At 50.2% G+C, this 14,826-nt stretch overlaps 1 protein-coding gene across 1 annotated transcript; it reads right to left on the bottom strand.

Annotated features, from left to right (window-relative positions):
* Positions 1-9,684: 9,684 nt before the first annotated feature.
* Positions 9,685-14,535, bottom strand: LOC138769794 (nicotinamide N-methyltransferase-like). Its single transcript, XM_069948478.1, has 3 exons — positions 14,360-14,535; positions 12,653-12,860; positions 9,685-10,319 (listed from the first exon to the last, which is right to left on the bottom strand). The coding sequence occupies exons 1-3, from the start codon at positions 14,508-14,510 to the stop codon at positions 9,890-9,892; spliced, it is 789 nt and encodes a 262-aa protein (XP_069804579.1). The 5' UTR covers positions 14,511-14,535; the 3' UTR covers positions 9,685-9,889.
* Between the last annotated feature and the right edge of the window lie 291 nt (positions 14,536-14,826).

Raw genomic sequence — 14,826 nt, forward strand, 5'->3', positions numbered from 1 at the left:
CACATTGTACTGAGGAAAGATGATTTATTGGAGAACTCAGTGTGCGGTAACTAGTTAGTGCCCTTTTCAGAAAAGGTTAGGGTTGTAGTTAAAGGGAATCTGTCAGCTTCAATTCAGGTTCCAAGCTGCTGTTTAAAGGGGTACTCCAGCGAAAATCTGTCCAGAAAATCAGTCCAGAGTTTTTAATGGGGATTTGCTACACTCTGGACAGTTCCTGTCTTGGACAGAGGTGGCAGTAGAGAGCACTGTGTCAGGCTGAAAAGAATACACCACTTCCTGCAGGACATACAGCAGCTGCAGGAAGTGGTGTATTCTTTTCAGCCTGACACAGTGCTCTCTACTGCCACCTCTGTCCGAGACAGGAACTGTCCAGAGCAGTAGCAAATGCCCATGAAAAACCTTTCCTGCTCTGCACTGATAACTACTGGACTTGAGATTTGAAAATAGAAGTAAGTTACAAATCTTTATAACTCTTTGAAACCAGTTGGTTTAAAACAAAAAGATTTTCGCCAGAGTGCCACTGTTAGGACAAGGAGACACGAGGTATCTTTCATATATCTACCTGAGCTTCCAGAAGATAGATGAATACATTTATTCTATAGTACAAAGAGTCCAGGAGGCTCCTGAAGTGCAGCAAGCTCTAACACCTCCTTATTCCTCCCTCACATACTTGACCTGACATTCAGGCTGTCAATCGAAGGCCTCTGGGCTGACACTTTGCCAGGCAGGGCTGTTGCTGCTGATAACTTCTGTTGAGGGGGCTCCAATGCTGGACTGAAGCCCTCTCCCATAGAGCCCCATATAGTAGTCACTACCCCCAATAGTGCCCTATATAGTATCCAATCCCCCAATAGTGCCCCATATAGTATACAATCCCCCAATAGTGCCCCATATAGTATGGTACTCCCTCACCATCTTTCTGAAGGCCTCCCCCTGTCTAGACTGGGGACGGGTGACATAGTCTTGCTGGGGTGCCATGAAACCAGAAGTGTCAGATGGGAAGTAAATTTTCAGCGTCTGCACCAGGGCCTGTTGATATTGATTCACTCTCATACTGCGTTCCTCAACAGGAATGAGAGTGGAAAAGTTCTGTTTGTACCGAGGGTCCAGGAGGGTGAACACCCAGTAATCAGTGTTGTAAAAAAATTTTTTAACCCGAGGATCATGGGAAAGACAGCCTAACATAAAGTGAGTTCCCGCTCCTCAATAGGCGGACTCCTCCAATAGGCGAATTTCCTCCTCCACCAATTCCTCCTCTTCAGGCCATACACGCTCAACAGCTAAGCATTGAGCATGGGTACCCTCTTCAGTCGCGGAAGCAGTCTGCTCTTCTTCCTCCTCCTCCTCTACTTTGTGCTGAGAAACAGACGTGAGGGTGGGCTGGCTATCTAGCGGCGGATGTTCTTCCCCTGTCTCCTGAGATGAAGGCAAAGTCACAGACTTCAGGCTGAGCAGGGAGGTTTGAAGCAGACACAGCAGCAGGATTGTGAGGCTGATGATGGCAGCATCACCGCTAACCATCTGTGTTGACTCCTCAAAGGGGCCCAGTACCTGACAGATAGCAGACATCCACGCCCACTCCTCATTGTAGATTTGAGGAAGCTGACTGACCTGACTACCGCTTCTTACCAAGGTTGACCTCTGGCATTCCACAATGGCTCTGCAATGCTGGTAAACCCTGGCTACCATGTGGAAGGTGGAATTCCACTGCATGGGCACGCCGCACAGCAGTCAGTGAGCTGGCAGTTTTTTTTTTTTTCTGAGTTGCAAGCGCCTTTGCACTGCCCTAAGGGTGGCAGCATCTGTGGGTAGGTTTTAGGGAACCGCTGCGCACCACTAGGTTGAACACGTGGGCCAGGCATGGCACATGTGTGAGGCTGCCGAGTTGCAGAACTGCCACCAGTTTCCGCCCGTTGTCACACACAACCATGCCTGAGGTTCCGCGGCGCGAGCCAAAGTTCGGTCTGCACCGTGATGCCCTGCAACAGCTCCTGGGCAGTGTGCCTCTTGTCGCTTAAGCGCAGCAGTTTCTTATCCACCGCAGTGCTGATGCACCTATTGCTACCAAATGGAGGCGGCATGCTCATGTAGGGTAATAGAGTGGAGGAGGAAGAGGAGGAGGAGAAAGAGGTATACAAATCATGAGAGATCACGACCAAGGTAGGCCCCGCAATCCTCGGTGTAGCGGAACCAGGCTCAAACTCTGTCCCAGCCTCCACCAAGTTAACCCAATGTGCCGTCAGGAAGATGTAGTGTCCCTGCCCGCCAGCACTTGTCCACATGTCCGTAGTTAGGTGGACCTTGTCACTGACCGCGTTGGTCAGGGCACGGGTGATGTTATCCGACACGTGCTGGTGTAGGGCTGGGACGACACACCGTGAAAAGTAGTGGCGGCTAGGGACAGAGTACCGAGGGACAGCCACTGCCCTGAGGTTCCTAAAAGCCTCTGTCTCTACTAGCCGATAGGGCAGCATGTCCAGGCTCAGCATATCGCCTATGTGCACATTTAGGGCTTGTGCATGCGGGTGGCAGTGTATTTGCGCTTCTGTTCAAAGGTCTATTGTTTAGGACAGTTAAACGCTGCGCTTGGACACCTTGCTGGAGGGTGTAGAGCATGGGTCTCAAACTCAATTTACCCGGGGGCCGCTGGAGGTAGAGTCTGGGTGAGGCTGGACCGCATCAGGTTTTCCACAAGAAGGGGACTGGGGGGTGACACAGGGGACTGGGGGGAGCTGGGGGGTGACACAGGGGACTGGGGGGAGGAGAGGGTGACACAGGGGACTGGGGGGAGCAGGGGGGTGACACAGGGGACTGAGGGTCTCTGAGAGGGGACTAGGGGTTTCAGAGGGGACTGGGGGGAGCAGGGGGTGACACAGGGGACTGGGGGGAGCAGGGGGTGACACAGGGGACTGGGGGGAGCAGGGGGTGACACAGGGGACTGGGGGTGACAGAGGGGACTGGGGGTCTCTGAGAGGGGACCGGGGGTCTCTGGGAGGGGATTGGGGGGAGCAGGGGGTGACACAGGGGATTGGGGGGAGCAGGGGGTGACACAGGGGACTGGGGGGAGCAGGGGGTGACACAGGGGACTGGGGGGAGCAGGGGGTGACACAGGGGAATGGGGGTGACAGAGGGGACTGGGGGTCTCTGAGAGGGGACCGGGGGTCTCTGAGAGGGGACTGGGGGGAGCAGGGGGTGACACAGGGGACTGGGGGGAGCAGGGGGTGACACAGGGGACTGGGGGTGACAGAGGGGACTGGGGGCCTCTGAGAGGGGACTGGGGGTCTCTGAGAGGGGATTGGGGGGAGCAGGGGGTGACACAGGGGACTGGGGGGAGCAGGGGGTGACACAGGGGACTGGGGGGAGCAGGGGGTGACACGGGACTAGGGGTGACAGAGGGGACTGGGGGCCTCTGAGAGGGGACTGGGGGTCTCTGAGAGGGGATTGGGGGGGAGCAGGGGGTGACACAGGGGACTGGGGGGAGCAGGGGGTGACACAGGGGACTGGGGGGAGCAGGGGGTGACACAGGGGACTGGGGGTGACAGAGGGGACTGGGGGTCTCTGATAGGGGACTGGGGGTCTCTGAGAGGGGACTGGGGGTCTCTGAGAGGGGACTGGGGGGAGCAGGGGGTGACACAGGGGACTGGGGGTGACACAGGGGACTGGGGGTGACACAGGGGACTGGGAGTCTCTGAGAGGGGACTGGGGGGTGACACAGGGGACTGGGGGGAGCTGGGGGTCACTGAGAGGGGACTGGGGGGAGCTGGGCACACACCTCTCCTCCTCCTCTCACCCCCGGCACCGGCGCTCTCCTCTCAGCCGCACATGCAGCTCCTCGATCTCTGGAGGAGGAGGCCGCGGGGACTGCAGGGTGAGGTGATCGCATCGCTGCAAGTCCTGGGGCTGTAAAGCAGGATTGGGGGTCTGCATTGCTTCCCCTGATCCTGCTGAACAGCCCCAGGACTTGCAGCGATGCTATCACCTTGCAGTCCCCGCGGCCTTCTCCTCCAGAGACCGGGGAGTTGCATGTGCGGCAGGGACGCTAGGGGGACTCTTAGGGAGGCCAGCCGAACAGCTGCAGCCGTCCCTGATGCCGGCCCTCCTCTGTCGCGTCATCAGCTGCTCAGCCGCGATTGGCTGAGCATAAAGTTAAGCTCAGCCAATCGCGGCTGAGCAGCTGATGAGGGCCGCACTTACAGGAAAGCTACCATTGAGGTGGGGGCCGCAAACTAGTGTCCCGAGGGCCGCAGTTGGCCCGCGGGCCGCGAGTTTGAGACCCCTGGTGTAGAGCATAGTGGAGGTGAAGGGGTGGGTGTAGGGCGGGAGGCGCTCGTGCCTGGGGCCTGGGCGGGGGGACTGACAGAGCAAGCACGTGACACAGGGGGGAAGTAGGAAGGGGAAGGAGCAAGGGTTGCAACTTGCAGTCACTGAACGGCCTTGGTTCCACTGAGTGGGGTGTTTAGCCAGGGCCGGATTAAGGTTGGTGGAGGCCCGGGCGCCAATCTTGTTGGGGGCCCCCCAATCCCCCCCCCCCCCCCGAAAAAAAAATACTATACCGTGATCTATACAGATGCCCGCTTACTGTAGGTGACTTAGCACAGACCCCTCCTCACTCCTGGCTGTGTGGCTCAGCATCCTCCTTTGTTGTGCATGTGATGGTCATAAGAGGCTGCAGTGCAGAGGAAGATGCCAGGCCCTAGAGACAGGAGAGGGGAGGGCTTAGTGTTCTCACGTTGTGTTTGTGTTAATAAAGCAATGTGAGAACCCAGCGCTTTCTCTGCGTTCTTACCTACTGTGTTATATTACATAGTCTGATATCCTGGGTAAGCAGTGCCATTCGGCTAGATAGGCGCTCGCTTACAGAGCCTATTATAAGGCTCGATCAGCCATCGGTCACACATCACTATTAAACGCAGCAACGCACGGCCGGTGGCCAATGATTTTGAACATGTAGAAAGACATGGATCAGTTAATGGGGGGGATTTTGCTAGGGAGAAGCAGTGTGAGTATTATGGCTAACCTTTTATTTTACCCTATGGCACCCCTACTGAATAATGTTCTACTGAATAATGTTCTGATGACTTCTTGCAGCTACAATTCATCTCTTCTGAACCTGCGAGACAAACATCTTAGACTCTGCACATTTGCTTCAACTTCCTTCCCTTATTCCAACCCATAAGGTCCCAAACAGTAGTAATGCCACTTTTTGGTGTGATTTCCAGTAAAGTGAGTAAGTATGTGGGTTGCTCCCTGTATGTAGGATCCCCTGCTGTGCCCCCAAATATTTATAAAGTCCCTCTGTCCCCATATAGTAATAATGCCCCGGGCTGTGCCCCCATATAGTAATAATGTCCCCTGCTGCTGTGCCCTCCATATAGTAATACTGCCCCCTGCTGTACCCTCCATATACTAATAATGTCTTCTGCTGTGTCCACACTTAATGTTATACTGTGCGCAGAAGTGCTGTGTGTGGATTAGCAGCACCTAAGGCAAGGAAAAGTACTGTGTCCCCCAATGCCCCTAGCATTGTAGTCAACCTCCAGTGGTGTCCTGGTAGCTATAGTTCTCCCGCTACCCCCAGTGATGTCCTGGTAGCTGTAGTTCTCCCCCCCAGTGGTGTCCTGGTAGCTGTAGTTCTCCCCCCAATGATGTCCTTGTAGCTGTAGTTTTTCCCCCAATGGTGTCCTGGCAGCTGTAGTTCTCCCTCCTGGTGTCCTGGTAGCTGTAGTTCTCCCCCCTGGTGTCCTGGTGGTAGCTGTAGTTCTCCCCCCTGGTGTCCTGGTAGCAGTAGTTCTCCCCCCTGGTGTCCTGGTAGCTGTAGTTCACCCCCCTGGTGTCCTGGTATCCCCTCCCCCACTCACCTTTCCTCGCTCCAGAGCTGGGCTGGCTGGGTCTTCTCCGGCAGGCTGCCCGCCAGAGAGGAGCTGTCAGACACAGCACTCTCCTGTGACTAGCAGCTGCTGGACACAGGAGAGCACTGTGCACGCGGGCCGCATCAGGAGATGTCAGGGGCCTGATGCGGTTCGCGGAACAGAGTTCCCCAACCTGAACCCGGAACTCTGCTCCCGGGTTCGGGCTGGTGGAAACCCCAAAGTGGTGGGGCCCGGAGGCACGTGCCCCGGGTCCCCCCCCCTTTAATCCGGCCCTGTGTTTAGCAGTCATATGCCTGCACATGCTGGTAGTGGTTAGGCTGGTAATAGTGGCTCCCCTGCTGATCCTGGCGTGACACAGGTTGCACACCACAGTTCATCGGTCATCCGCAGTTTCTTTAAAGAACCTCCAGACTTGCGAACATTTAGGCCTGCCGTGGTTTGACTCCGTGAAACAGTTGCTGATCTTCTTGCTCTGGCCCTGCTTCTCCCTCTGCCCACCCCTCTTCCTCTTCCAACCGGTCCTGTGGCTGAACTTGCCTCCCCCTCACACACTGTCTTCACTAGGCTTATCCACCCAAGTCGGGTCAGTCACCTTGTCCTCATCCACCAGCTCTTCCTCCAATTCCTCACTCTGCTCCCACTTTGAGTTACATCCATGGCAACAACATCACTGTCTGACAACCGGGTCTCATCGTCATCACCAGACACCTCTTCAAACCCCGCTTCAAGTCCCCACTCTCATCACCCACTGACTGCGTGAGCTGCCTAGTTTGGGCATCGGGACAGAGCGACTGCTCCAGTTGCATACACTCAGGGAAGGGTCCAGAAAAGAGTTCCTGGGAGCATGGTGGTGCATCTAAATCCCTCCTTTCCTTGGAGGGGCCAGGCTGTGGGAAAGGAGGCTGAGCTTCTGGAGCAAGGGTTCCACTCCCTTGGCTAGCGTGGGTGGACTGCGTGGAAGACTGGGTGGTGGATAAGTTACTGGACACATTATCCACTATCCACGTGATCACTTGTTTACACTGCTGCGGTTTCAAAGGCGGTGTACCCTGAGGCCTCGTAAGTTGCGAGAAGAAGCTAGGGAGTGAATGTTTGCGGTGTGCCACTGCTCCCTCCTCAACGGTTACTGCTGTGTCCTTCCCAGAATCACGACCTCTGCCCACTGCATCGCTTGGAACTCCATGCCCACGCCCTCGTCCTCGACCCTTACCCCTGGGGTTCACCATTTTATGAAAATTTACTGGTCACACTAGTTTTTGGAAGTTGTCGTATACAATTTGTGGGTAAGTGCAGCTATATAGTGTATGCCACCATCTTACACAGGGCAATTAGCAGTGAGCTTGAATATGGCTGCACTAAGAAATGAAGAAATAAAAAATATACCGGTCACACTAGTTTTTAGAGGTTGTCGTATAGTCTGTGTGTAAGTGGTGGTATATGGTGTATGCCACCTGTTAGACAGGACAATGAGCAGTTAGGTTCTATGCAGCTTTACTACAAATCACAGCAATACAATGTACAGCAGCAGCGGCACTAGCCACAAAAAATATAATAGTACTGAGGACTGTATGAAACACCTGTTGTCCCCTTTCTGTCAGCAGCCCGTCACCACAGTGTGCTGCTAAAATTGTGGTAGCCGCACTGCAAGTCCCAGCCAGCAGTCTGGAGTAATCCAAAACAATAAATAAAGATTTTAAGCCGTTACAAGAGCTGTTTGGTTCTTTCGCTAATATTCCCTGCCTACTGAAACGCTAATTCCCTCCCTAATGCTCTCCCTGACAAGCAGCAGCTCTGTCCCTATTCTCTTCCAGCATGCATATGAGCCGAGCGCCGCCGACCCAGATCTTTATATGCCAAGGACATCTGATCTGGCCAACCAATCACTGCTATCGACATGTATGGGTCCCACGTGATCGCAGGATGTGCCAAAGAGTCTTCTGCATGTTGATTGGCTGAGAAATAGGGCCCAAACTTAAAGAAAACCGATGATGAGATTTTCTCGCGTATCGCAAGATGCTCGTCCGACTAACGAGTACCATTGAGTACCCTAATACTCGAATGAGTACCAAGCTTGGACAAGCATGCTTGCTCATCACTATACAGGACATGTAATGCAATGTATGTACACAGTGACCCCACTAGCAGAATATTGAGTGCAGCTCTGGGGTATAATAGAGGATGTAACTCAGGATCAGTACAGGATATGTAATGTAATGTATGTACACACAGGGGCGGTCTTGGCATTTCTGGGGCCCCAAGCGAAGTTATGTCTGGCCCCCCCCCCTTGACATGCGCTCCACAACAATAGACCGCTGTGTGCTACCCCCAGTAGTATATACCCCTTGTGCGCTACCGCCAGTAGTATATACCCCTTGTGTGCTGCCCCCAATAGTATATACCCCTTGTGTCCTGCCCCCAGTATTATATACCCCTTGTGTGCTTCCCCCAGTAGTATATAGACCACTGTGTGTTCCTTAGTTATATATAGCCCCCCATGTGCTCCCCCAGAAGTATATAGACCCCCTGTGTGCTGCCCCAGTCGAATATACCCACTGTGTGCTGCCCCCAGTTGTATATACCCCCTGTGTGCTCCCCCACTAGTATATAGCCCCCCTGTGTGCTCCCCCACTAGTATATAGCCCCCCTGTGTGCTCCCCCACTTGTATATAGACCTCCTGTGTGCTCTTCCACTTGAATATAGACCCCTGTGTGCTCCTCTAGTAGTAGATAAACCCCCTGTGTGGTTCCCCCAGTAGTATATAGACCCCCTGTGTGCCCCACCAGTATTATATAGACTCCTGTGTGCTCTCCCAGTAGTATATAGACTCCTGTGTGCTCCTCCAGCAGTATATAGACCCCCTGTGTGCTGCCTCCAGCAGTATATAGACCCCCTTTGTGTCTCACCAGTAGTATATAGACCCCTGTGTGCTCCCCCAGTAGTATATAGACCCCCTGTGTGCTTCCCCAGTTGTATATAGACCCCATTCTGCTGCCCCAAGTAGTATATAGACCCCTTGTGTGCTGCCCCCAGCAGTATATAGACCCCTCTGTGAAGCCCCAGTAGTCTATAGCCCCCCTGTGTGCTCCCCCAGTTATATATAGCCCCCCTGTGTGCTCCCCCAGTTATATATAGCCCCCCTGTGTGCTCCCCCTGTTATAAAGCCCCCCCCCCTGTGTGCTCCCCCCATTTATATATTCCCCCGCTGTGCTCTCGCCCAGTTAAACAGACCCTGTGTGCTCCCCCTTCCATATAGTATATAACACAATAAAGCAAACACTTATACTCACCTGGGTCCGGGCGTCTACTCTTCTCTTCACTCTTGTGGCCGCAGGAAGGGTTTTCCCTGCGATCACAAGAGGCTGCACTCCCCTTGTTCTGGCGCTGATGCTCCAGTGATGTCACTGGAGCGCTGGAACCACAAGGACAAAGTGTCCACTTGTGACCGCAGGGAAAACACTTCCTGTGGCCACAAGAGTGACTGAAAGGAAGGGAGCCAATGGCTCCCGCCCTGTAAGTGCTGCTGCTGCATGTAACTATGAGTGCTCATTACGAGTGCTCATAGTTACAGTTCAGATTGCAGCAGCGAGCGGGGTAACGGCCCTGTCCAGCGGTCTTGAGTACAAGAGCAGGACGTGGGGGCCCCCTGGATGTTGGGGGCCCCAAGCGATCGCTTGGGGTGCTTGGTGCCAAAGACCGCTACTGTGTACACAGTGACTCCACCAGCAGAATAGTGACTGCAGCTCTGGAGCATTATCCAGGATGTTACTCAGGATCAGTACAGAATAAGTAATATATGTACACAGTGACTCTAGCAGAAGAATAGTAAAGTTTAATACAGGATGTAATTCTGGATCAGCAAAGATATGGAAAGCAAAGGGATTGCAAAGGGGACAAAACATACGTAGACATTTCTATTAAGTGAATCGTCTAATCTCTTTTGGAAATGCTCCTGGGTGGGGTATACAATTTCCTCTAATGTGCCCCATTGCTGGTAGGTGAAGCCCGGGATCAGTAGGACTTACACCTCTCGCACTTTGACTGCAACCACGCACCACACTTCATCGTATTTGACGATCTCACTGACCACTTTAGATTTCTGTTTCTCCAGAACTTTTATAGTGAAGCCGGCCTCCTCCAGGACTTTCCTAAGAAAACTTTCATCATAGGCAAAAGAGCTGAACTTTTGCTCCTCAAAATTGTAAAACTGAGTATTGAAGGTGCCAAGAGATATAAATACTCCTCCAACTCTAAGATTGGATGTGATTGCCTTGAGGTTCCTCCGGAAGCTCTCCTGGTCTTCGCTTACATGGTCTAGCACATAGACATTACAAAGACAATCAACTTTTTGGGGCACAATGGCCTTTGTGGGGTTCTCATTGTTCAGATCATATATCATTACACTTTTCACTTTTCTTCTCAGAATATTTTCCTTTCCCAACAGGTTTAGACTGCAAAGAATGATAGATTATATTCTATATAGTAAGAGAGTTACATGTCAGACCACACAAATAGGATGGATGGATAATGTTTTTCCATGGGATCTTTGGCTTTGAGGGGTGTGGCTTATTGTGGTTTTGTAGTCTACTGTGGGTGTGGTTTGCCACCGGTGGGTTTACAGAGGGAGCATAATATCCTAGTATCAGGCACGCAGACTTATCTTTTCTGTTCATATAACTGATTTTCACCACCCACAAGCAGAGTTATGCAGATGTTATCCTATGCCACTGCCATCATTTAAGTCAAGAGTCAGTTAAGAGGATGATCTTTAAAGCTGCTTGCTGGCAGTGTTAACCATTTATATGGACAGAGAAGATGTTTAGGTTAAAGGGAACCTGCCACCCCGGCTGCCGGGGTGAAGCCCGCCCGATTCCCCCCCCCCAGTGGGGCCCCTATACCAACCCCTTCCTCGAAGTCCTGATCCTGGACCCCGTCCCTCCGTCAAGAAATCCCCGTCAGAAGCCGTGAAAACGGTCATCAGAGATGAGTCCGACGCCCATAGAGAACGACTGGAGTAATCATTCGCTATGGGCGTCGGAGTTACCTCTGGTGAGCGTGCGCAGCCTTCCGACGGGGATGTCTCGGCATTGGGACAGGGTCCGGGACTTTGAGGAAGGGGTAAGTATAAGGGGCTCCACCGGTGGGGGTCAGGCAGTCGTCACCCCGGCAGCCAGGGTGACAGGGCTCCTTTAAGTGATTACAGTGCAGTTACATCCAGTGACTTACAGGGGGCATCTACTCTAATCAGAGTCACTCACGTTTCCTTTTCTTCTTTATCTGTCTCAGCAATGATAAAAACTTCACTTGCCAAGACTCATCTTTGCAGAATCTGCCAGACAAACATTTTGGGCTTTTGGGTCCAGCACCATTCACAATAGAACACTCCCTGTGACCAAAAGGAAGACTGGCAGAGCAAGGAGCCAATGTTTTCTCACTCATTGGGAGTGCTTATAATTAAAGACAATAGGAGGATGGCCCATGGAGTTGAGTCTTCCCAGGACATACCGGGACATTATTTTGCAGAGGCTGTCTTTCCAAAATCAGAGAATGTGAGCATGCTCATTATTGTGGCTGACCCTAGGGGTGCATTCTGCCATTGTGGTTGTGGTCATTTTGCTTAGCTTTAAACAGTCAAACGATGACTGGCAGTATATGGTGGCTGATGCTGAATGGAAGGAACAATGTGGTTGGCATTTTATGGAGAGCACAGTGGATGGCACTGTATTGGGGGAAGACTGGTTGGCCCTGTATTAGGGGGCAAACCGCATTAAGCACTTTATGGGGTAGACTGTGTCTTGCACTGTTTCGGGGAAAATCTGTGGTTGGCACGGTATAGGGGGCAGACTGTAGCTGGGTCCTTCCCGGAGGGATATCTGGCTAGTCCTGTGTTTTGAGACTCTTAAATGAGACTCCACGGGCTCTTCTTTTGCATATTCATGTTTCCCAGGGAGCAATGCACCTAGTATTTCACTGCATTGAGCGCTTTAAGAGTCACGAAACACAGGACTAGCCAGATATCCCTTTCACAATCTTTACTACTAAATTCAATGGACCTTCAAAAAAGAACCACACCCAAAAGGGCCTGAATTAGAATAATGTACCAACAGCAATCATTGTAATGACAGGCGCCCAAAACGCAAAATGAAGGATGCCATTTGGTACTCAAAATGACTGACGTCATTTTTAGGAACAAAAATACAGACTGAAAAAATGTTCATGTCAACATAGCCCATTAATGAGTAGTCCAGCCATTTTTTAAATCCGGCAGCCGACAGGACTGACAACAAGTATGAACTTACCTCTACCCCTTCCCGGGGTGAGTGGCGGGACCGGCCTTAAGACCCCAGCAAGGCTCAGCCATCTTTGGGCTGTACATGTCATAACCTGGCTGATGGACTGGCCGCTCAGCCAGTCAAGGACTGGGGCGGGAGCCCCGAGGCTGGTCCCACCGCTCACCGCAGGCATGGGGAGAGGTGCGTTCCTACTTGTTATCAAATTCACCCCTGCCGACTGCCGGATTTTCAAAATGGCTGGACTTCTCCTTTAATGGAAGGTTTAAAGATGCAACTATAAGAATTGAATAATTAGTAACTGAAATATATACAGGATATAGGGATCGAGCCTCTTTGCTACATAATACCATGACCAAGACTAGAAATATTAACCCTATAACAAACTGGGAGCCAAGTATCTAGTAGGATTTCTTTCAAACAACAAATAAATTATTTCAAACAGATCAGCAATATAATGCACGAAATGAAATCTGGCTCATGTACTGTATTACCTGCTGATTCCTAAGTCTCCAATGAACTTAGCTCCAAAGGCACAGTCCACAGCATTTGCCTCCTTTTTAAGCCATCTCTTCAGTTCATTGCAGCATTTCTCATTGACCTCCAGAAGAATAATATCTGTGAAATATTCACAGAACGGTAACAAGTGCAAAATGTTCGGACCCAGCGAAACATCACACAAAGTGCCTCCTAAAGATTTCACTGTAAAAAACATAATGTACGATATTTAACAACACTCCAGAGTAGGCGATATTGGTAATGAAACAAGGAATTTTACTTCTCATGAGTATCATCCTAGGTGACAATTTATCGATCTTGGTGGCTCACATCTTTAGCCAGTAGATGAGAAACCTGCTCATACACATACCTGGGAGGAGGGGTGCCTATTGAGAAATTGGTTATATATGCCATTGGACAAATTATCCCAGCTATTGACCAAATGTAACAGTACATCTCAGTTTTTCAAGTCCAAAAAAATACATTTGCTCCCAATCAAATAAGTTCTGGGCCCTTATATGTTCTTGGTGGAACTTGTTGAACTGTTCAAATTCAACGATGTTCTCCAAACCCGAACGCTCCCCATTTCACTCCTGGCGGCTGGAGAAGTTGGATTCTACCAAGAAAACATGGATATAGGCTATGGTTGCATCCATGTTTTTCAGGACTCCCTAGGGTGGCATCCAACTCCTCCAGCCACCAGGAGTGAAATGGGGAGCGTTCGGGTTCAGAGAACATTGTCAAAGTCAAACAGTTTCGGACGATCTAATAATAGCTGAAAATACCTCATTATGCTAACATAGCCACCTAAAATTTCACAGTTCTACAATCTATAATCTATAATGTGTGAGGCTCACCCCTCTATAGGACCGAGGTCAATGGTTTATCACCCTTTACCCCTAGGGATAAGCATAAAAAGTGAAAAATATAATAAAACCAATCCTCAAGGTTCTATTATGGAGTAGGTATTAGATGAAGTTCAGAAAAATTTATAATTGATACATATTATAGTAAAAAAAACATAATGTCGCCACAGGGCCCTTGTGGATAGACAAAATGCAAACAATAAATGATACTACAATATTATATGGATAAAAATACAGCAATAAAAGATAGATTATATACACAGATTGTGTTGGTTTGCACTTGCACGAGTCTCTGTTCCCTCTGGAGAGCTTGTATTGCTCTAGCAGCTAGTCTCTATTCATAGTATTTTCTGCTGCAAATAGTCTTAGGGGGGATTTATAAAGAGCGGCGTACAAGTATGCTGGCCTTATATTAGCCCCCCCCCGGCAGGATTCGCTAAGCTCTGTATTGATTCTAACAAAGCAAACAATTCTGGGCCATCAAATCTGCTGCAGATTCTGTACGTAGACTATTTGCAGCACAAAATACTATGTATTGAGACTAACTACTAGAGCAATACAAGCTCTCCAGAGGGAAAAGAGACTTGAAGTGCAAACCAACACACTCTGTGAATATAATCTATTTTTATATTGTTGTATTTTTATCCATATTACATTGTAGTATCATTTATTGGGGCCCTGTGGCGACAACATGTTTTTTTTACTATATAAAGTATCATTTATACCTTTTTCTGAACTTCGTGTATGACCTACTCTATTTTTTCTACTCCATAATAAAACCTTGAGGATTGGTTATATTATATTTTTCACTATAATAAAATATAATCTTTACCATACCCACGTCAATGTTCTGCATGCAGACTCTCAATGGAAATAAAATCACCTCCTCAAACAAAGAGGGATCTATGGCCGGAGAACAAAACGTCTGAAGGAATTGGTTATGGTCAATATCACGTTGTGCGTAGTGTTTAAATGAGCTCCCCTCCATCTTCAGTGTGTAGCCTCTGGGTGTCTTGATCTTATAGAGGTAATATTATTGTTCCGTCTGATAATCAGCTATTTATAGGAGTTCCTCACCATTCCAATATGATAATGCTTCATATGTATGAGCAAACATCACCAGCTTTGTCATATGTCACAAAGGGAACTCCCTAAGGGTGAAGATGTCTAGACGTCTTGTATGTCCGTGTAAATGTTAGGCTAGGTTAACATATACATTTGTGATATGTTGTCTGTTTGTTTTCCCAGTCATTGGAGCAGAAGAATGAAAAGATGGAGCCTCCGACGCAGCTGTGCACCTAACC

This window comes from Dendropsophus ebraccatus, chromosome 12, assembly GCF_027789765.1.
Source record: "Dendropsophus ebraccatus isolate aDenEbr1 chromosome 12, aDenEbr1.pat, whole genome shotgun sequence".
In the NCBI taxonomy this organism is placed as follows: domain Eukaryota; kingdom Metazoa; phylum Chordata; class Amphibia; order Anura; family Hylidae; genus Dendropsophus; species Dendropsophus ebraccatus.

Excerpts from the sequence above, each read along its gene's own strand:
- LOC138769794 (XM_069948478.1), bottom strand. The coding sequence starts at position 14,510 with ATGGAGGGGAGCTCATTTAAACACTACGCACAACGTGATATTGACCAT. Across the intron at positions 12,861-14,359 it reads CATGCAGAACATTGACGTGG|TGAAATCTTTAGGAGGCACT; the intron begins GTATGGTAAAGA and ends TGTTTTTTACAG. Across the intron at positions 10,320-12,652 it reads GGAGACTTAGGAATCAGCAG|TCTAAACCTGTTGGGAAAGG; the intron begins GTAATACAGTAC and ends CATTCTTTGCAG.